At 41.1% G+C, this 22,110-nt stretch overlaps 2 protein-coding genes and 1 pseudogene across 4 annotated transcripts in view; all 3 read left to right on the top strand.

Annotated features, from left to right (window-relative positions):
- Positions 1–22,110, top strand: part of Mon2 (MON2 homolog, regulator of endosome-to-Golgi trafficking) — a 78,696-nt gene that overhangs the window by 11,277 nt on the left and 45,309 nt on the right. For all 3 annotated transcript variants that reach the window (NM_001040176.3, NM_001414945.1, XM_063263503.1), the window contains 8 exon segments: positions 7,494–7,621; positions 8,017–8,148; positions 11,572–11,701; positions 14,777–14,871; positions 15,508–15,633; positions 19,208–19,402; positions 20,945–21,069; positions 21,472–21,608. In NM_001040176.3, coding sequence (NP_001035266.2) covers positions 7,494–7,621; positions 8,017–8,148; positions 11,572–11,701; positions 14,777–14,871; positions 15,508–15,633; positions 19,208–19,402; positions 20,945–21,069; positions 21,472–21,608 — 1,068 coding nt within the window.
- LOC134478823 (SNRPN upstream reading frame protein-like) lies at positions 200–1,089 on the top strand. Its single transcript, XM_063264596.1, has one exon. It carries the CDS (start codon positions 858–860, stop codon positions 1,068–1,070), a length of 213 nt encoding a protein of 70 aa, XP_063120666.1. The 5' UTR covers positions 200–857; the 3' UTR covers positions 1,071–1,089.
- On the top strand, positions 1,229–2,090 carry Snurfl1 (SNRPN upstream open reading frame like 1; annotated as a pseudogene).

Below are 22,110 nucleotides of genomic sequence, written 5' to 3'. Positions count from 1 at the left end.
TGGACAGCAATTCTGTTAGAAAACTTTATCAAGCTTCTATCTTCTTATTTATTTATTTTTTCTTCCATCTTTATTAAATTGAGTATTTCTTATTTACATTTCAAATGTTATTCCCTTTCCTGGTTTCCAGGCCAGCAACCCCCAACCCCCCCTTCCCCTTCTATATGGGTGTTCCCCTCCCCATCCTCCCCCCCATTGCCGCCCTCCCCCCAACAATCACGTTCACTGGGAATCCAGCTTTGGCAGGACTTGTTGCTATTATTATTGTATTACATGGGAACACTGAGCCCTTCCTTAACGTAGGCTGTGAATTATATCACACACCCAACCTAATATTATTTGGGTTTACGCTTGGAGTATTTGTCTAATCATGAATTCTGACATAAAGGGACTGGAGGCCTTCTCTGGCCCTATTGTCTCCTGGAAATCATGGTTGTGTTCAGACATCTTGTGAAGACCAATGTTGTCAAGATAGGTTCGTGTGTTACTAGTCAAACTGGTGTGTCGTGATTAAGTGGGACTGGAAGAAACGCAGAGCTGTTGGCAGCCAGGCATGGAGGAGACTCAGGCCTGGTCCTGGCGTCCAGCACTGCTCTAAGGGCAGAAAGAGAACAAAGCATGTGCTGTCCTTTGGATTCCTGGACTTAATCACAATGGGAAGGAGGGAGCTGGAAGCCAGGCTTGCAACACGTCTTCCTCTGCTGAGATCGCTCACACCATTACTTTGCTCACATTTCCCACCACTTCTGAGAGGTTTCTGGTGGAATGTTTAGGGTCTTGTTTTAAGACTAAGATCGAGAGAGTAGAGGGTGCTGGAGATGCCAGACGCTTGGTTCTGAGGAGGGATTTGCAACGCAATGGAGCGAGGAAGGGATCGTTTACACTTGAGAACTACTGAACAGCACATGCCAGAGATTGAGGTCCAGGTCAAACGTAGAAGGACAGCCTCACTGAGCAACCAAGAGTGTCACTTGTACCCACGGCGTTCTCAGCAACAGCAAATTTCTGTGGTGGATTTCCAGGCAGAACTGAGACAGGCGTTCTTAGCTGAGACACCAAGAGGTAGTTAAAGCAGTATTGGAACTTCAAGGTGGTGGAAGTCAACAAAAACAGGACCTATCCACTGTTTGTGAAACTTTGGTCAAGCTTACACTGTGTTAATAGTCTGCATCAAACCTTTATTTATTGCCCTTCCCCAAGTATTAAGGATCTTGAAATTTTAGTGTTGACAACTGCTATTGCGGAACAGCAATCATGACTGTGGGTAAGAGTAGCAAGATGCTGCAGCATATTGACTATAGAACGAGATGTATCCTGCAAGATGGAAGAATCTTCATTGGCACCTTTAAGGCTTTTGACAAGCATATGAATTTGATCCTCTGTGATTGTGATGAGTTCAGGAAGATCAAGCCAAAGAATGCAAACAGCCAGAACGTGAAGAAAAACGGGTTTTGGGTCTGGTCTTGCTACGTGGAGAGAACTTGGTTTCCATGACAGTGGAGGGTCCACCTCCTAAAGATACTGGCATTGCTCGTGTGCCACTTGCTGGTGCTGCAGGTGGCCCCGGTGTTGGAAGAGCAGCTGGCAGAGGAGTACCAGCAGGTGTACCTATTCCCCAAGCTCCTGCTGGATTAGCAGGCCCTGTCTGAGGAGTGGGAGGCCCATCCCAGCAGGTCATGACCCCACAGGGAAGAGGCACTGTTGCAGCTGCTGCTGTTGCTGCTACTGCTAGCATTGCAGGAGCCCCAACCCAGTACCCGCCAGGACGGGGAACTCCACCTCCACCTGTAGGCAGAACAACCCCACCTCCAGGCATTATGGCTCCTCCACCTGGTATGAGACCACCCATGGGCCCACCAATTGGACTTCTCCCTGCTCGAGGGACACCTATAGGCATGCCCCCTCCAGGAATTAGAGACCCACCTCCCCCAGGAATGTGTCCACCAAGACCCTAAGATACAGTAGATAAATCTCAGCCCTTCTCTTTCCCTACAATGCTTCTTGTGAAATTGTGTAGCCTGCAAGCTTTTGACCCCTCTTACTGCATTAACTATAGATAATAAATACATAGCGCAATTGAAAAAAAAAAAGACTAATAAGATCATGCCATGTGCAAATAGGCATTCTTTCTTTTCTATTTTATCTCTTTTATTTCTTTCTCACGGTTTATTGCTCTAAGATTTTGGGAACTATTGGTTGGACAGGAATGGAAGAGTTCCTTGTGTAAAGGGACTTCTCTCCTCCTCTGCCATTTGCATATGCTGTGTATGAGATTGCTGTCCAGAGCCGCTCTTGTATTGAGACATTCTCCTGCTCTTCTCTTTACCTACCTTGAAGGGATGCTCAGCTTGTCAAAGACTTTCCCTGTCCATTGAGATCATCACTTGATTCTTGTCCTTACACCGTTCATGTGCTCCTTAAACTTGTTGACCATACATATTGGGTCATCTTTGTATTTTCAATGACGTGTATTTGATTATGGTGTATTTCTTAACACTTTCTCAAATTTGGTTTGTATTTTATTGAGAACTTTGGCTTCTGTGTTCATCAGAGAAACCAGACCAGAGCGTTCGATGCTTTTGTTAGGTTTTTATCTGGTTTTGTATCAGTAATGCTAGTGTCACAGAGTGAGTTTGGTAGTGTTCTTCTCTTTTCTACTTTATGAGTCAGCCTGAGGAACACTGCTGCAAGCTCTTTGATAAAGGTTTGATAGAATGTGGCCACTTTTAGCCTTTCCTTTCTCGAGGTTCTTTATTACTACTTCAGTTTGTTATCTTTATGAATTCACTTAGGTTTCCATAATCTCTTGAATTCATTTTCATAAGTTATACTTCTAAGAATTTATCCATTTCTTGAGTATTTTCTAGCTTATTGGATGATGGATTTTCAAAGTATTCGAGAATCATGCTCTGGATTTCATTGGTATTATGTTCCATTTTTTTCTGGTTTTTATTAGTATTTTTCTTTGCTTTGTTGGTTCTATTTTAACTTCTCCCCTTTATTATTTCTTCCTGTCTGCTGTTTTGGGGTTTCAGTTCTTTATCTAGGACCCTGAAGTTCATTGTTCAGTTATTTGAAATCTTTATGATGTTAAAATGTAAACGTTCATAACTCTAAAATTCCAGTTGCAACTGTTGGCTTTGCTGTTGTGGTGGTGGTTTTTTTGTTTTTGCTTTTTGCATCTCAAATAACTTATACTGTCCTTTGTATTTGATCCTAGGAAAAATTTGTTCTTGATTAATTATCTACTGGCCATTTAAGAATGTGTTGTTTGATCTCTAAACATTTGTAGCTTTTTTGTGTTTTCTCTTGTTATTCGATTTCTAGTTTTAGTCCATTATGATTCCATAATATACAGAATTATATCAGTTCAAAAATCATATTTTAATTGCTTACTTCAATGTCTTTGCAATATTGTTATGGAATTACTGTCTTCAGGTTTGAGTTAAAATTTTCATGCTCCAGAAAGTAAGGGAATAGGAAAGAAAGCCCTAGGGCTCTGTTCCTCTTTCCCAGTGTGAGTCTCTCTCTAAACTGTGCTAAATTAGTAATTTATGATACTCCAGTGAGGGGCTTTACAGAGAATGTCTTTGGAAGTTGTAGTCTTAGTTTATCATTCCATAGTGTGTACTTTGAAAGGTAGAAAATAGATTTAAATATTCAACATCAAAATAAAAAAAACCACTTGTTTAGCACTTTTTTACATGTGCAAAGTACATTATGGTTACTTAATAGAAACCTCTCTACCTCCCTTCAGTTCCCTTTCAAACAGTCATGTCTTGCTTCTTTTTTTTTTTTTTTCTCCTGAGACCTCACTAGGGTTGTGTGACCATGGACTTGGAATTTAGTGCCAATGAACGATAATTACTTTCTTCCCCAGAATGCATCAGTGGGCAATACTTCAACAGGAAGGGGACCCCTTCCTTAATCTGTGCTTGACATTTAACAAGTCCAGTTTTCTGTGGGCTCTTGCAGGTGCCACAGGTGCTGTGTGGTCTCATCTACACTGGTTGTGTCACACCCAGAGACAGCATTTCACAGCCCTTCTCCCTATATTCCACTTACGTTGTTTCCTCCCGTCTTCTGCATAGAGAGGCTGGGAGTGAGTAACATTTGTCTGTGGTTATAAACACACATATATAGAAGATAGCTTAGCATCATGGCAGATTAGTTCATCAGCAGTAACTAAATTCACTGATAGAGCCCAAGATGTTTAATAAAATTATGGAACATAATACACAGTGGAATATTGTTCAGCTGTAAAGACAAATAAAATTATGAAATTTGTTGGTAAATTAATACAGAGAGCCACAGATGATCAGAGTACAGAAAAAGAGTAACCGTGACATGCTCATCCCTTAATGGCACATATGTATCACACCCCCTCCCCACTGGAACATTATAGAACAGGGGGAACAAATATTGTAAGGACCAGGGGTTGGGAAAGACATCAGTGACAATGTCTTTTGCAAACAACTGGGCCATTGCACTCAAGAGCTCACAGTGGCTCTGATTGTCTGTATAAGACCTACACAAGATCAAGCCAGTCAGAAATTTTACATAAAATAGAGGAGGGGCTCATGGAGCCCATCCCCGACTGAAGAGTCTTGGCATTTGAGGCTGTTCTACAAACTCGGTTTTCTTCAGGGAAGTATCCGTGCTAGCATGCTGCCTGTGCTCGAGTGGATGGCCCACACCCTAGACATAAAAAGACAGCAGAGTTGACTCAATAGGCTTTGAAAAAGGCATCAAGTTGGGAGGGGAACGGGGAAGGAGCCGGGGAGAGTGGAGAGTTGGTATGGTCAAAAAAAAAAAAAAAAAGGTGTGTCGCGCGCCCAACGTCTCGCCAGTAAGAACGACGCGTGGCAACAGGATTCTTCTGCGAACAAGCCTTTACTGTACAGCTCTCTTGAACAGGGACAGGGGACCACGAGCGGCAAAGTCGCTCGCCTTATATATACACAACAGTATACTAATAATCTCTCAGGGATTGGTGGAGCACGGGTCACCCCACTATCACCTCACTACTTGTCCTCCAGGGATTGGCGGAGAATGAATCAACTCACTAGCATGGTACCTCCCCCTCATTAGCATATTAACGGCCAACTGACACCAGGTGCAAAAACCTGCGCATGCGCAGTACCGTTGTTCACCACCGGAGGGCGCCCTACAAAGGTGTACATGTATGAAACTCTCAAAGAATCAATTTAAAATGAAATATCAAACAAACTAAAATGCATTTAACAGTAAACATACCAATCAAAAAACAAAGCATGTTATATATAATGGATAAATGTCAAAAAGTACCATGTAAAATTGGGATTAAAAACTAACCAAAAATTGGAGGTAACTTGGTAGAAACGATAAAAACATTGTATCGCATAAGATAACCTAGGCTCAGAGCAGCAGAGCACATGTGTTCTGTCTCTCACACATCCCAGCTTCAAATCTGTACCCTTGTGTATTTAACTTGGAGCGTCTGTGGAGAGAGGCTGCTGTCTGGGTGGAGTCTGCCCTGCAGGAAGGAGGATAATCAAACTGTAGATATGAAAACAGTGAGGAATTTGAGGAGGGTGTGGGAAGCAGCAATAGGGCATGGAGGAAGAAAGGGAGCAGGGTTGAGCAGAACTAAGGATGCATGGAAAACCCATATGGAAACTTACCGCTTTTTAAGCCCATTTAAAAATATCTGTGAGACAGCCAGAATACAGCAAACACAGAGGCGAATGCCAGCAGCAAACCACTGAACTGAGAATAGGACCCCCGTTGAAGGAATCAGAGAAAGAACTGGAAGAGCTTGAAGGGGCTCGAGACCCCATATGTACAACAATGCCAAGCAACCAGACCTTCCAGGGACTAAGCCACTACCTAAAGACTATACATGGACTGACCCTGGACTCTGACCTCATAGGTAGCAATGAATATCCTAGTAAGAGCACCAGTGGAAGGGGAAGCCCTGGGTCCTGCTAAGACTGAACCCCCAGTGAACTAGACTGTGGGGGGGAGGGCGACAATGGGGGGAGGGTTGGGAGGGGAACACCCATAAGGAAGGGGAGGGGAGAGGGGGATGTTTGCCTGGAAACCGGGAAAGGGAATAACACTTGAAATGTATATAAGAAATACTCAAGTTAATAAAAAAAAAATCTGTGAGAGAGTCAGAAAGGAGATGTCCTAATGTCTAGGCAGTGTTGGTCTAAAAGTCCAGGGTTATTAAACAAAAGGCCACTGCCAGGTGTGAGTGAGACCCTTCCTCCTGAGTGTTTGCCAGGGAAGTCCCCAGAGGTGCCCAAAGCTATACAAGCTCTTGGTTGCCACCAGAGCCAGCTGATGAGACCTGCTGGTGGAGCCCCACACACTGTGGATGGGGTTATAGGGAAATCAAGCTGGAACTGAGCTGAAGGCTTCCCTTCGGATAGCTGCCACTGTGCTGCTGGAAGGTGCTGTCCAGGAAAGCCAGCAGCTCTCTTCTTGCCTAGCTGTGACGCCTACAGCCTCCAATGCCAGTCTTGGCAGGCATGATGTGCCTATCTGGGCTAAAGTGGCGTGAGCATACTGGGTAAAGTCAACTCTTCTCTATTGGGTTTGAGGCCTGCTTCATAGGAGGAAACTCATAGCTGGTACTGTAAACACAGTAAGAAGGGAACGATGGCTGTGGTGGCTTTCATACTTTCAGTCATGATTGCGAATGATTTTCTCCCAAATGCTTTTGAAAAAATATTTTCTGAGTCAGATGTACATGCAGTTAATTAATGAGTTTTATTTCCTTGAAAACGGCTATCAGATTCTTACATTTAATGTTCTCTTTATTTAAAATTCCATGCTATTTGTTTAGTTTCTCTGAAAGTGACAGACTTGTTTTATTTATCTTTTTTGTCTTTAAGCTATTTTTAAATTTTGTTATAAAATAATCATTCAATTGAATTTAATTATTATTGCTACTTTAAAACTAATAGAGTTAGTAGAAGTTAAATAAAAGTTTGGAATAAAAGTTTGTGTATTTACTAGTTAATTTAAAATACTCTTTCCATAATAACAGGAAGAATGCTATTGTCTAGGAGTTGTGTTTATTTCCTGAAGAAATTAGCATTATAAACATTCGCAGCATATAAAAATAATGCAGGGTGTCTGCCTATGAACTGTGGAAGGCATGATGCCATACAATTTGAACCACTTTCTGCTCTATAATATGAATTCTTGTTTATTTTACTCTTGTATAACATGAAGAAATGTTAATTTCTGAACTTGTAAGAATCCATGTTCTCAAAGAGTATGTAGCAGATGGGAGGAGCCAAAATCCCCTGTTAGAGAAAGCCTGGGACGCCTGTAGTTGAGGTGAAGACTTCTCTGTTTGAATTGCCTGAATTCTTATTCCTTGTTTCTATTTGGATATTTACTTTACATAGAAAGAGTTGCCATAGGTTCTAAGTGTGTAGACAGACATTCCTCCCTATGAATAGATCCAGTAAGTCATCTGATATCTTTTCTGAATAAAGCATTGAAAGAGAACAGCTCAGAAGTCGTGCAGCCTTTCCTAATGGGGTGTGGAACCAAGGAACCAAAGGTCACTCAGCTGTGTTTAGCGGCCATCCAGAGGCTCATGTCACACGAAGTGGTGTCTGAGGTAAGTTGAAGATTTTATCTGAGTTGTTTAAGAGTCACGTCAGAGTCATTCACGGGAAGATTGAAGCATATCTGTATCTCCTATGAGGCAGTTTTATGAAAGAAAAATAACTTTAGAAATGAAACTAACATTAAAGATTAACTGCATTCCATTGAGTTACTTGTAGTCTAAGGCATGGTTTTTCTAGAATGCATGCTGATTTTGGAATCAAGTTTTCAGTGCCATAAAATAGTTACATAACATAATTCATATTTTAAAGTAGAATCTATCTGAATTGATAGTTGCTCGTGTATTCTGTTTGTATCTAAGTTGACAGTTGAAAGTAAACCATGTTACTGTGACTCTCATCATCTCTCAGGTCTGGTTGACTTTGTGTGCCATCCTCTGATTCACAGGCCGCTGCTGGAAACATAATTAACATGCTTTGGCAGCTCATGGAAAACAGCCTGGAAGAACTTAAACTGCTTCAAACAGTTCTTGTTCTCTTAACAACCAACACCGTAGTTCATGACGAGGCACTTTCCAAAGTAAGAAACTTAACTAATTGGTGTTTATAAATGCTTGAGGTAGTGTTTAAGTATGCTGATTAAAAGATGGACTCCTAGAGCCATTGGAAGGAAGAGCAAATCACTTCTCTACAGTTATTTGTCAACCTTTGAGTCAGTCCCCCCAGATGAGAGGACATCCTGTTAGGCTGTGTAACCAGCCTGTGGCTGCTGCTGCCTTTAGTTATGAATGTTGAGCAGCTGTAGGGCAGGGAAGAGAAGGGACGTGAGAGGAAGGAGGATGCCTTCATCGTGTCAGCTTTCTTAAGGGCCAAACCCTTGTTTGAGCACTTATACCAGATGAAGTTTCATAGCCAGCATTTACTTTCTTCCCGTCTCCCATCCTCCCTGGAATATTAATAGTTCTGTTATATACGTTTTAAAATCATGAAATATTCTGTAGAACAGAAAGCAACACAGTCAGTTCTCAGCTCATGCTTTATTCTCTAGGAGTATTTTGAACTTGTTTGTTTGTTTGTTTGTTTGTTTGTTTTTGGAGACAAAGTCTCAATATGTGGCCTTGGTTGGCCTGAAACTTGCTATTTAGACCAGACTGGCTTCAAACTCACAAAGATCTGCTTGCCTCTGCCTCCCAAGTGCTGGGATTAAGGTGTGTGCTACCATGGCCAACGTTTTTTCATGTTTGTGCTCTTAGGGAGGATAGTTCTCATAGAAGTGAGATGTCTACAATCTCAGTCTGCAGGGTCTCGTGGGTCTGTATGGCCATCCCTTCAGATGTCACCTTGGTGCTCTTAGAGCACGACAACTCTTTCATCCTTCCAGGCCCTGTCTGTGAGTGCAGTGTTCGTGTGCAGTTCCATCTGCTTTCTTGCTATCCAATTATTCTTGTAATAAATATATTTAAAATATATAAAATGTTACGATTTTCATACTAAAGAAAAAGAACTGGTGCTTGAGGAATGATTCAGTCAGCACAGTGTTTGCTCACAAGCATGGGCACCTGAGTTGCTTCTCTAGAACCCTTCTGAAAGGGTTAGCACCAAGGGTATGCTGGCTCACAAATCATGGTGGGATCAGACAGGAGGACCCCTCGTACTTGAGCTGACAGGTTATAGTCCATCATCAAGGACATTTGAGGCAGGAACCGAAACAGACCGTGGAGGAGTATTGTCTGCTGGCTTGCTCAGCTTTCTTTCTTATACAACCCACCCACAGTGGGATAGACCCTACATATCAACCACTAATCAAGAAACTGACCACAGACTTGCCCATAGGCCGACTAAGGCAGCAATTCCCCGGTGGGTTTTTCCCTTCCTAGGCTCCTCTAACTGTGTTAAGTTAAAGCACTCGTCGGCCCCTGTGGACCATTGTAAGCCAGTCTATACTAGGGAGGGAGGCAGGTAGGCAGGCTCCATGAGAAACTCAGTCTCAAACACCAGGTGGACCGTACTGGCCTTCACACACCCACCATGCACACTGGGCACCTGAACTCAAACACTCACATATGCACTCCTGCACATACATACAGAAGGAAGTAATTATGGAATTTATTTTAGTATGCTAACTAGTTGAAAATGAAGTATTGGCCAATGAAATTCAAGTACAAAGGTATAATACAAAATTGATCAACATAAAGACTTCTGTATAACAACATAATACACTTTTTTAAAGTTGAAATGTAATTTTTCTGTTAGAGGGCGTGTCACTTAAAAACTAAACATAAGAGCACTGGAGAGACGGTGGTTAAAAGCACTAACGGTAGCTCATGCATTTAATCTTAGCACGTGGGAGGCAGTGGCAGCTGGACCTGAGTTCAAGGCCTACCTGGTCTACAGAGTGAGTTCCAGGATAGCCAGGATAGTCAAGACAGAGAAACCTTGTCTTGACAAAACAAACAAAAAGTATGCTTTTGCTGGGTTTGGTAGCCAGCACCCCTGCTGGCCCCCTCAGGCATCAGGCATGTAGGCAGTGAAGGCAAAAAACTCAAACATAAAATGAAAAATAATTCCTTTAAAACTGTTGGTGAGTTGATAAGGCACAGAATTTCGTATTTCTTCCGACAGTAACAACTGTTTCAAACTATTAAACTTTTAGATCTTTATGATAGTGGTGTATGCAACCGTTTAGAGCTTGAATCTTGTGGTCCATGAACCATAAAATAAGTCACAGGGTAAAGGAGAACAATTGCAGCAATCTGACATAAGACACATGTGTGCTTCTAAGGAACTCTTTAAAGTACTATTTTCCACATGGAGATTGGACAAACAACTCTAAAGACACTTGAGGAACTGCAGCCTCTGACAGTGGGTGTGTGGGAAGAGGCTAGTGAACCGAGAGCTAACGTCAGTGTTGTCTGTCACTGCCTGTCAGAGCAGCTAACCTTTACAAATGCCACCGTCCACATAGTGAATGCACATGGAATGGCTCTGAAATCCACACACATCCAGAATTACAGCACCGTAGATGTATTTTGGGAAGCCGGCAGTTTCTTTAAAAGTTAACCTGTATTTCCCTGTGACCTGGCCATGCCATTCCTACGCCAGTGCAAAGGGAAGTGTTGTCTTCTCTAGACTTAGATTTGAATGTTCCTAGCGGCCTACTCAGAGGACCAGCAAACGGAAAACTATCCAAATGTCCGTCAACAGAAATGGTAGCATAGCCACACCCTAAGTCTCATCTGAAATAAAAAGGGAACTCATACCGATACACAGGCAGCACACTCAAATTCCATGCATAGGTTATAAATGAAAGATGCCAGACAAATCGTAATGAATGAATCTTTTATATAAAACTGTAGAAGATGCTGAGTGGTCAGTAGTAAGAAACTGAGACAGTTCCGTGGTTCAGGAGAGGATATGAATGCAGAGGTGTGTGAGAAGCGCACGGTGGGGGCGGGGGGGGGGGCAGAAGTGCGGCACCACTGCGGTGTGCTCCACTGCCGCATCCTTCTGCACAGGCAGAGCTCATGGGATTGTGTGCCTTTAAGGAGTACGACTCAGCATGTGCACGTTTCCTTACTAAGGATGCTTTTTAAAGAGAAAAGTGGGGCACTCTTCACTAATAGTGTACTTTCACTTGTATTTTTAGCAACTTATACAGTACTTCTCTAAGTGTTTAGTGATACAACAAACATGAATACTTGCTAGGTCTAAAGCAAGTCATTCTGGGAAAAAATTACACACTCACATATACATTAAATGAAGTATATTTGAAAAAAAGTATTTTGAAGTATCTTAGCTAGCCTTATATAGCAATGTATTTACTGAGACTGAACTATTTTGAAACCTGAGGATTTGTGTGGTTTTATTTTATAAAAATATTTATAAAAAATAAATATTTTATTTTATTTTATTAATGTCTAATTGAACCAGATTATTTACTTGTCGTTTCATCGGATAGACGCTGCTCTTCAGTTTCACTTCATGTTAAGGAATTTTTTCCTAGGCAATAGTTCTTTGTTTTCGACTCCACTTCACAAAGGACAATATTACAAATAATACGGCTGCTGCTACAGTCCGACAGGTCGTAACTGTTGTCTTCGAGAGGATGGTTGCTGAAGATGACAGGCACAGAGGTAAAGGCTGACAGCCGTCTCCTTCTGTTGTGAACACTCACAAAAATGCCTGAAAACACTCTCTCTCTCTCTCTCTCTCTCTCTCTCACATACACACACACACATAAATGCATGCATTCATGTGTACAGATATGTATATGTAAGTGTGGTAGGTTTTGGTGTTTATATATGTGCGAAGTTCCTTTCATTTTTGTTAGCTTGGTGAATTTTCTGACTAAAGTAGCTCAAGGAGGGGACAGTTTATCTCCATTCCTCATTTGAGGGGATACGGAGGAAGGTATATGAGAGGAGTGGAGGGCGACTGCACACTGCACCGTAGTCAGGAGGCAGAGAGAGATGCTGTGTTCAGATCCCAGTTTACAGAACGGTGGTGCATTTATGGTAGGTTTCCATTTCACTTTAATCTAGAAGCTCCCTCACAGGCGTGCCCAGGAGCTTGTGTCCTTGAAGGTGAGTCTAAATCTTGTCAAGTTAACAGTCAGCATTAACCATAGCAGTTATTGTGTGTGTGTGTGTGTGTGTGTGTGTGTGTGTGTGTACATATGTAATACATATATACACATGTACATGTACACATGCTATATGTCTTAATTAGAATTTTATTGTTGTGAAGAGACACCATAACCACAGCAACTCCTCTAAAGGCAGACATTTAACTGGGGCTGTCTTCCAGTTCAGAGGGTCAGTCAGTATGCCCAAGGCGGGAAGCGTGGCAGTGTAGGCAGGCATGGAGCAGGAGGAGCTGAGAGGGTCTGCAGGCAGCTAAGGAGACTGTGACACACTGGGCATAGCTTGAGCATATGAGGCCTCAGAATCTGCCCTCACAGTGACACACTTGCTCCAAAAAGATTAGACCTACTCTAACAAGGCCACACCTAATACTGCCACGCGCTATGGCCAAGTATTCAAGCACATTAGTGGATAGGGACCATTCTTATTCAAACCACCACACCATATGACATTTAAAAGTTGACAGCTATTTAAAAATAAATTATTCAGCTGGCCATGATGGCATCTGCCTTTAATTCCAGCACTTGGCAGGTGGGTCTTATAAGTTCCAGGACAGTCAGAGCTACATACAGAGAGATCCTGTCTCAAAAACCCAGACAGACAGACAGACAAATGATTCACTATTTTACCACTGAGTAGATGTTTCATTTTTCCATATTAAGTTTTAACATGTGTATAGATTCTCCCCATTGAGGATGATAATTTCACAATTTAACAAAATATATTGCATATATTTTATTTGTAAATATGAATATTTGTGGTGTTCTTTTATCTGTTTACCTTTTAATAGCTGGACTGTATGGTGTGGCTGTGCTCTAATCCTGACATGCTCCTGCTAGATCCTGTGTAGCATTTGGTTTTAGAGCTGTCTTGAGTGCCTCCCAGTTGTGCTTTCCACTATTCGGGTCACCACAGAGAGTTAAATCCCCACGCATAGGCCTCCTCATGTGAATCTTTGCCTGCATCTATCGGAAGCTATGGTGTATGTTAGTCTTTCACATTTTAGTAAATACTCTGATTATAATGAGCTGTTTCTTTGTGATTTAGAATTATTTTTAAGTTAGAAACGTTCTTTTGGAGACTCTACAGATACTTGCTGTTCAACATGTTGTAACTTGGGAGAGTTTCTCAGCATAGGAACGTTTCAGTAGTAACTCTGTCGGATGACAAATGATATTCCCACCCGCTCTGGCTAAGATCCTAAGGTGCTACAGCTGTGAACAACCTGGCTCTTTTGCTCAAGCAAGAAAATGTGCGTGTGTTTAGGTGTGTGCAGGCAGGCCTAGCACAGCACATCTGCATGCTCTCCCTCAGTTTCATCCCAGGGACCGAGCAGGTCAGCTAGCTTGACCACAGGCACCTTTACCTGTGGAACCATCTACTGCCTTGAAAATGCTTAGCTACTTTTCCCTTTCAGTCGTGCATCTTTTTTCTTAACCCTTGGTGTTCCATATGACTCATTTAACTTGATGTTTGTGTGGGATGCTGGTAAAATGTGGAATACTGGGAAATATGGCTGTTGTGCATCCTCTAATAATTACCTTGTCTTTCCTGAGCTGACTGTTGATAAAAGTTTTTGCATTTAGATGGGCATCTTCACTGTTGGTTTGCTAGAATGTTCCTACTGGAACTGGGACATGAGTTTCCTGCATTTTTCCTCTGAGGAAAAGTATGAGTACAGTTGTAGTTGTTATAAATATCAGGGATACTCAGAGTCACACTAAGCACAGGACACTTTCCTACTGTAAATGTCTTATATTCATAACCTTGTATAATTCCTGGAGTAGTATTTTTCCCAAGTTTCTCTAAAGGCTAGTATACCATTTTCTGCTTTCTATTTTAATAATACAGAAAAAATTACCAAGAACAGTTTTCATTTATTTATTACATCAATACTGATTTTAAAACACGCTGCTATACTTTACAAAGAATGTGTCTTTTAAAATTATTACACTTTGTGTATGTGTGTGTTTATGTGTATATGTATGTATGTATACAAGTATGTACCACAGCACACGTTGGAGGTCAGAGGACAACTGGTGAGAATCAGTTCTTAGCGTCCACCATGTCCATCCTGGGCATCACGAGCTTCAGGTCCTCAGGCTTGGTGTCAGGCATCTTTGCCCACCCTCCATGTCATCAGCCCAAAGAGTGGGATCTTTCCTACTAATTAACAAAGGCTCAGCAGGAGAAACCGTTCTAGCTGATTCTTAGGCGATGCAACCCATGGCTGACAGCAGTCGTGGCAGATCCTTTGCATGTGGTAAAGGGCAGAGAAAATGGCTAAGTGGTAAGCTTTACATTTACTATTTTATACAGATTCAGAGATCACATGATAAAAGCTGCAAAACAAGAAACTGGGAAAATCAAGTATGCAATAAAAATAGTAAGCTTGTTAAGGTGTAAGAAAATGAGCAATTGTTACTGTTTTTATACAAAGATATCTCATTTGAAGACATGGTTCTTCAAACAGAAACCGTGGTTATATAAAAGGATGACTTTTAAACATAGCATTTGGTTTGGAAAAAGGTCATTCTGAACTCTGGTTTCTGGCATGTTTTGCAGATATAGACCCTCCAGTGCTGATCCAAGGAAACAGTAACAGACGGTCTGTCAGCACGCTGAGACCCTGTGCGAAAGACGCATATATGCTCTTCCAGGTACTTCAGTTGACAGAAATTCTTCCTGTAACATATAGCTTGTGCAGGTGTTTTACTGTAGAATTCATGTTAGTTGTAATTTTAATGCACAAAATTGCATAAAAATTAAAAGTATTAGTATTATATTAAAGTAATCCTAAAAGATTGAACAAAGATTTCTGTGTCGACTGTATACGTAACTAGCATGATAAAATGTTGGGACCCACCTTAAGGAAGTGAAGTTAAACTCAAAACTAGAAAAATAGGTGTATTAAGGATGACAAATCCTACAAAAATGTTCCTTCAATGAGAAATGTTTAAGAAATAGATTTGCAGTCTACTTAATGTGTTTGATATAGAAATGTCTGCTTTTACATCGATTGGCATGAAAGTCATTTTAAGTATAGTAAAATTAAAAGCTTATTCCTCATTAAGATAACACTAATACTTGCCTATAGCTGTTTATCGTCTATAGTTACATACTTCTGTAGAGGTTTACTAAATTCTCAATGTGTAATTTGTAAAAATTGGAATTGCTAATGCTTACTTTTTAAGAAAAAGAGGTTTGCTTTGTTTTTGTTTTATAAACTTAGTTGTGGAACGCATATGTTATCATAACACATGATTCTTGATTTTTTTTTTTTTTTAATTTCCCAGGACCTCTGTCAGTTGGTTAATGCTGACGCCCCTTACTGGCTAGTAGGCATGACGGAAATGACTCGGACATTCGGCCTTGAGTTGCTAGAGTCCGTCCTTAATGATTTTCCACAAGTGTTTTTACAAGTAAGCCAATCGACGTTAGTCTGTCACAAAGTTGTTTTACCAGATATTTGTCAAGAAACCAACATATATTCCTCCATATTAGAAGATGTGGGTGTGCCTCAGGCTTCAGACCAAAGCTGCTTTGTGTGACTTGCTTGTCTGAGGGTGTGTGGTTGATGGTGTTTTGTTCTTTTATGACAGGGCTTTTCCATGTGCACCTACCTCAGTCTCCTGAGGGCCGGGGTTATAGGCGTAAGGAAAAAAACATCAGTCTAATGTTGATTTATTTTTTTGTAATTACCCCCAACATTTTAAAAGTTTATATTGAGTAAATCTTAGAAACTTATTTAGGTAAATTTCCCCAAGCTATGGAGTTAAGAAAGATGTGTGAAAATATGCTGTTTTTTTTTTTGTTTTCTTTTGTCAACGTCTCTGGTTGTTTCATCTCCATGTTTGTTTATGGTAACTCTCTGGTTGTTTTGTCTGTGCACCACATGCATTCACTGCTCATGGATGCCAGAAGAGGATGTCTGATCTTCTGGAACTGAAGTTACAGATGGTTTTTAGTTACCACGTGGGTGCTAGGAATCAAACCTGGGTCCTCTGCATGAGCAGTTAGTGCTCTTAACCACTGAGCCATCTCTCCGGCACCTAAAATAAGCCATTTCTTAATAGAATCCATGAAAGCCATTATTTCATAATTGTGTATTTCAAGTTCTCAAAATAATCTACCAGCACACATTACTACTATACCCAACCAAACTATCTGTTGTAATTGAAGGAAAAAGAAAACATCTATGATTAAAAACTAAAAGAATTCATGACCACTAAGCTACTACTAGAGAAGATACTTGAAGGAATCCTTCAGACTGAAGAGAAAGATAACATTTTCATAAGACTATAGAGAAGAATAATTATGCTAGAGTGTGGAATGAGGAATAGGAAAAACTAAATACTTCAAAGTCTATAGGAATTAGCGTGCACTTTTCATTTATAACTGTGTATAGTAATGGTCTCAATTTTCTGATCAAAAATAGCACAAACCATGAGACTGAATTTAAGCCAGATTTTGGAAAACAGATACCGTGTCTCCCTCATTTTTTGTCCCAAGGATTTCATAGTCACGGGAAATCAGGTGTAAACACTGAGTGAAGGTGGAATCTTTGGAGGGAGAAAGAGGAAGGCTGGAGAGCTAGTGCACACTTAGGAAGGTGCTCATCACCCTGTGTGCTCGAGTGTGCTAGGGCACACTTAGTAAAGTGCTTACCACCTGATGTGCTTGAGTGTACCAGCAGGCACATTGGAAAGGTGCTGATCTCGCACCATGGAAAGCTCAGGCAGTGTGATTGACAAGTGTCACAAGTGTACTCAAGCATGGTTTTTATTTGGTAGTAAAAGAAACTGACACAAATATTAGAATCAAGTTTAGATCACTCTTACTATTCCATTTTACATGGGAAGAATTAACACATACATTGAAATATATGTGAAAAAATATAAGAGCATACATCAGAAGTTAGTAGTGATTATTAGCTCATCTCCAGAAAATGAGATTAGTGAACACAGTCTTCTGGTTTTGTTTGTTTGTTTTTAATAGGTAGTTACTGAGCAAATTAATTGCCTGTAACTTGCTTACTTTTCTGTAACATTAAATTATTAACTTGGATGACTTTTTAAAATGATTCTTTCATGATTTTAATGAAATCTGAATGGTTAAAATAATAAAATATATTTGAAATTGATCATTAAATACAGACTTAAGCCATATATTGTCACTAAAGTGAGACTATTCTTTTTAGTTTGTTTTTTGTTTTTCACTTTACATCCCGATTGATGTCCCCTTTCCTGGTCACCCCCTTCCACAGTCCTTCCCCCTACCTCTCCTCCCCTTCTCCTCTAAGAGAGTACAGACCCTCCTCCACGTAGCTCCCCAACTTGGCACATCAAGTTGATGCAAGGCTGGGAGCATCCTCTCCCACTGAGGCCAGACAAGGAAGCCCAACTAGAAGAATGCATCCCACAGACTGGCAACAGCTTTAGGGACAGCCCCCACTGCAGTTGTTTGGGACCCACATGAAGACCAGGCTGTACATTGGTTACATAAGTGCAGGGGTGGGACATGCTAGGTCCAGCCCATGCATGTTCTTTGGTTGGTGGTTCAGACTCTGAGAGCTCCAAGGGTTCAGGTTAGTTGACTCTGTTGGTCTTCCTGAGGAGTTCTTATCTCCTTCCCCCAACTCTTCTATAAGAGTCCCTAAGCTCCATCTAATGTATGGTTGTGAGTCTCTGTATCTGTTTCAGTGAGCTACTGGGTAGAGCTCAGAAGACAGCCATGCTAACCTCCTGTCTGCAAACATAACAGAGTATCATTAATAATGTCAGAGATTGGGGCTTGCCCATGGAATGGATGTCTCTAGTTATTGCTTGGCTAGTTCCTTAGTCTCTGCTCCATCTCCCCCATCCCTGTGTTTCTCATAGACAGGATAAATTTTGGGTGGAAAGTTTTGTGGGCGGGTTGGTGTCCCTATCACTCACCTGGGGTTCCTGCTTGCCTGGCTCCAGGGAGGGGCCTTTTCAGATTCCATCTCCTACTGCTGTGAGTCTCAGCTGGGGTCACCTGTTGATTCTTGGAGCCTCCCCTGTCTACAGGTCTCTGTGTCCTGACCCCACTTCCTACCCCATTACAGATTCCCATTCATTCTCATTAGGACCAGGCTTCGGGGAGAGACAGGGGAGATGGCCATGAGAATGACTCAGACTACTCAGCTGATGTTGATGGAAGATTAGCAAGTTAAGGATTTCACCTGACTCACAGTGACTCCAAATAAACTTATACAATTATTTACAGAGTTCCTAACATGTAAAATAGTTGTGCTTGTTTATACTTTTTAATCAAGTTTTTACTTCTTTTATTTTAAATGCTTTATAGTCTTGTGTTCTTAGTAATGGAAACTAAAACTTGTAAAATCATGTATGTTCTCTTTTTAAAATATACATTAATTTTTAAACTTCTTGAAACATTTCTAGTTTGTGTTTAATCCATTTAAGAACAGTGCAAATTTCAAACTTCTTTGTAAATTATACAAAGGGCCTCATGAGACAGTACCACTTACTGTTGATATATCGGCAACTATCAGATTCTGGGAAAGGGGCAAGCGTCTTACCCAATAGTGAAATATCTTACAATCGTACTCAGTTTGAAAGTATTAATTACATATAATTGATAGTGATGACTAGTCTTCACTTTAGTGACAATACCAGGCTTAATCTGCATTTAATGGTGAACTTCAAATACACTTTATTATTTTAATCCTTCAGATTTCATGTCATCAACTAGATCAATTAGGTGGTGCCAGATTGCACAAACAGTGCTAGTTAAAATCTTTGGAAAGCGAACAAGAAATGGTGAATGTGGAAAGAGATGTGTAAGGAACAGGATGTGAGATGGGGAGGGGCGTAGCAAGCACAGGAGAGAAAGATGTAACCAGAATGTATTTATATTACAAGAAAAACTCATTAATTTAGATCATTTATGATAATCTAAGTTCTTAGAAGTATCACTACAAACTTGGTAATTTTTTTCCTTTGCAAATAGCATCAAGAATTCAGTTTTCTCCTCAAAGAAAGGGTGTGTCCACTTGTGATCAAGCTCTTTTCACCAAATATAAAGTTCAGACAAGGCTCCGGTACTTCATCTTCTCCAGCACCAGTTGAAAAACCATATTTTCCTATTTGCATGCGTTTACTGAGAGTGGTGTCTGTTCTGATCAAGCAGTTTTACAGTCTTTTGGTAAGTATTAATTTCTGGGCATGTTTTTATATACAATTTTATGCGTTCGTGTTTCTCTGACAGAGTACCCGACCTATGGACTTACGCGAGGGAAGACTTACTCCTTGGCTCCTGGTTTTAAAGGCTTTGGTTCTTAGATAGCTGATCGTATTACTTGGGGCCTGCATTAGGCAGAAATGTCATGGTTGTGGGGAATGTAGCCAGGAAGCAGACAGATCATGCCTGTGGCATCAGGCCTCCTCCATCTTCCCCTTGTATTCCACCCCAGCTTTTGTTGGAGGTGTCACCCACATGCAAGGTGAACTGTCCTTCCTATTAGTCTTACTCTTTGAGAGCACCCTCACAGATGTGCTCAAACATGGACCTCAGGAATGCCCTAGGTGCTTATTCCTTCAATCAAGTTAACAGTGGAAATTAAGCATCAGTTGTTTTTAGATAAAATAGATGTATATATGTTAGAATTGTGTGTGTGTGTGTGTGTGTGTGTGTGTTCTAACGCTATTGTGTTTGTACTATCAGATCAAGTCTTACTACACTGAAAGTAACAAATCATAATAGTATTCTTATGAAAATGCATTTGACCACATACATTCCCTTATATAACTGATCTCCAGGAACTCCAAAGTGTTCAACAGCCTCTTTGAGAACCACTACCCTTAAGAACCATGCTGTCCATTAGGTCATCCTTTCCAGTAGCTCAGAGTGAAGCTAAGTGACAGGCACATATTAGTTCTCTTTGCATACCTAAGTGAATACAAGAAATTGAAGTGTCATCACACAGACTGAGCCCACAGTTAAAATAGATTTTTCTGTTCTCTTTTGTTTTTTGAGACACAATCTTCCTGTTGTAGCTCAGACTGGCTCCTACCTCTCCTTCCTGAGGGCTGGGATTATAGGCCTGTACCATCATACCTGTCATAGGGGTTCCGTTACTGTGAGGAGGCACCATGACCATGCAACTCTTTTAAAGGACAACTTTTAATTGTTGCTGGCTTGCCATTTCAGAGGTTTAGTCCATTATCATCATGGTGGGAAGCATGGCAGCTGGCAGGCAGGCATGGTGCTGGAGAAGGAGCTGAGAGTTCTACATCAGGATCTGAGGCAGCAGCCTGACACTGTGTCACTGGGTGTAGCTTGAGCTTATATGAGATCTCGAAGCCTGCCTCCACAGTGCACACTTCTCCAACAAGGCCACCTCCTAATAGCGCCATGCCCTGTGGGCCAAACATTCAAGCACAGGAGTGTAGTTAAACCAGCACAACGCCAGCTGCCTCTTTCTTCGTAGCACACATGTGCCGTATTACTGAAGGTTAGATCGTACGTCTCTTAGCTGTTTGTACGACTAGAGATGGCAAGATGATATACCATGTTTTCTGAAAATAAGGGTTTTAGCAGATCATTAGTATTTTAGGTATATAGTTAGAGAAAAGCTGTGGTTGTTTTCTGCTGAACTAGTTCTGCCTTTTCTAGTTACTGTTAAGATGATTTGACATTATTATGATTTCTTTTTGACTCAAATGTTTTAAAATCTGCTGTTTGTAGGTGACTGAGTGTGAAATATTTCTGTCCCTTCTGGTGAAGTTTTTGGATGCAGATAAGCCACAGTGGCTCCGAGCCGTTGCCGTGGAGTCGATACACAGGCTCTGTGTGCAGCCTCGGTTGTTAAGGTAAAGCCGCAGCCGGACTCCTGTACCAGCCTGGTAACCTTGTTGCTCAGTTAAGAGGAGCTCAGTGCTTATGTGTAGGATTAGTGATGGTTACCAAAGAGAATGTGCGTTTATGTGCATGAAGGCACCAGTGGGAGCTCAGGATGACCTGGGAGAGGTCAGACACACAGGTCGTGGGCCATCTTTTACTAAACAAGTGCAGCCACCGTTTTCTTTTCTTTTTTGCTTTGTGATGACCTTTGTCAAACAAATCTTTGTTTCTAACCCAAATTAGAGAAACCACTCAGGCATAAAGAATGATACCAAATATGGAATTGTAAATATTAAGTAATATTACTCCTTTTAAAATGTGAATAGTACATTAAAATGCTTTTCCCAGAAATGTTTAAAATTACTTTGCAGGTCCTTCTGTCAGTCGTATGACATGAAACAACATTCCACCAAGGTTTTCCGAGACATTGTGAACGCCTTGGGGTCTTTTATCCAGTCTCTGTTTCTTGTCCCTCCTACTGGAAATCCTGCTGCAGCCAACCAAGCTGGTAATGTTGTCATCGCCATATTTGCCTTCACTTTCTCCCTTGGTTTACAGTAGTCAGTGTTATGAGAGAAGTTTGTGCCTATACAAAGTTAAACCACCTGAATATTTTGAGGTTCATATTTTTATAAAATATAAATTTTGTAAAATATATTAAAAGAGATTTGTGTTTTTGTTTATTCCTATAACTGTATGTGTTCATGTATGTGCAAGCACAGGTCATGTGCATGCACACATGTGTAGGCCAGAGAGCAACCTTGATTGTCATTTACTAGGAGTTTGTGTTTTGAGACAGTTCTCTCACTAGGACCTGGGGCTCATTGATTAGGTGATCTGGATGGCTAGCAGGGTGCTGGATCTGCCTGCTTCTGCCTCCCCAGTGCTAGGATTGCATGTGTGTATCACCGAGCCACAAGATCCTTGTGGGTATTGAGGAGCGAAATCAAGCACTACTTTGTGTATCCATCAGTTACTCATGTTGGAGTTTCTCTGTTGAGTTGCATGTT

Source organism: Rattus norvegicus, chromosome 7 (assembly GCF_036323735.1).
Source record: "Rattus norvegicus strain BN/NHsdMcwi chromosome 7, GRCr8, whole genome shotgun sequence".
In the NCBI taxonomy this organism is placed as follows: domain Eukaryota; kingdom Metazoa; phylum Chordata; class Mammalia; order Rodentia; family Muridae; genus Rattus; species Rattus norvegicus.
This window is presented reverse-complemented; position numbering and strand designations above follow the sequence as displayed.

What these genes read in the sequence shown, in the direction of transcription:
- LOC134478823 (XM_063264596.1), top strand. Translation starts at nt 858, where the DNA reads ATGGAGCGAGGAAGGGATCGTTTACACTTGAGAACTACTGAACAGCAC.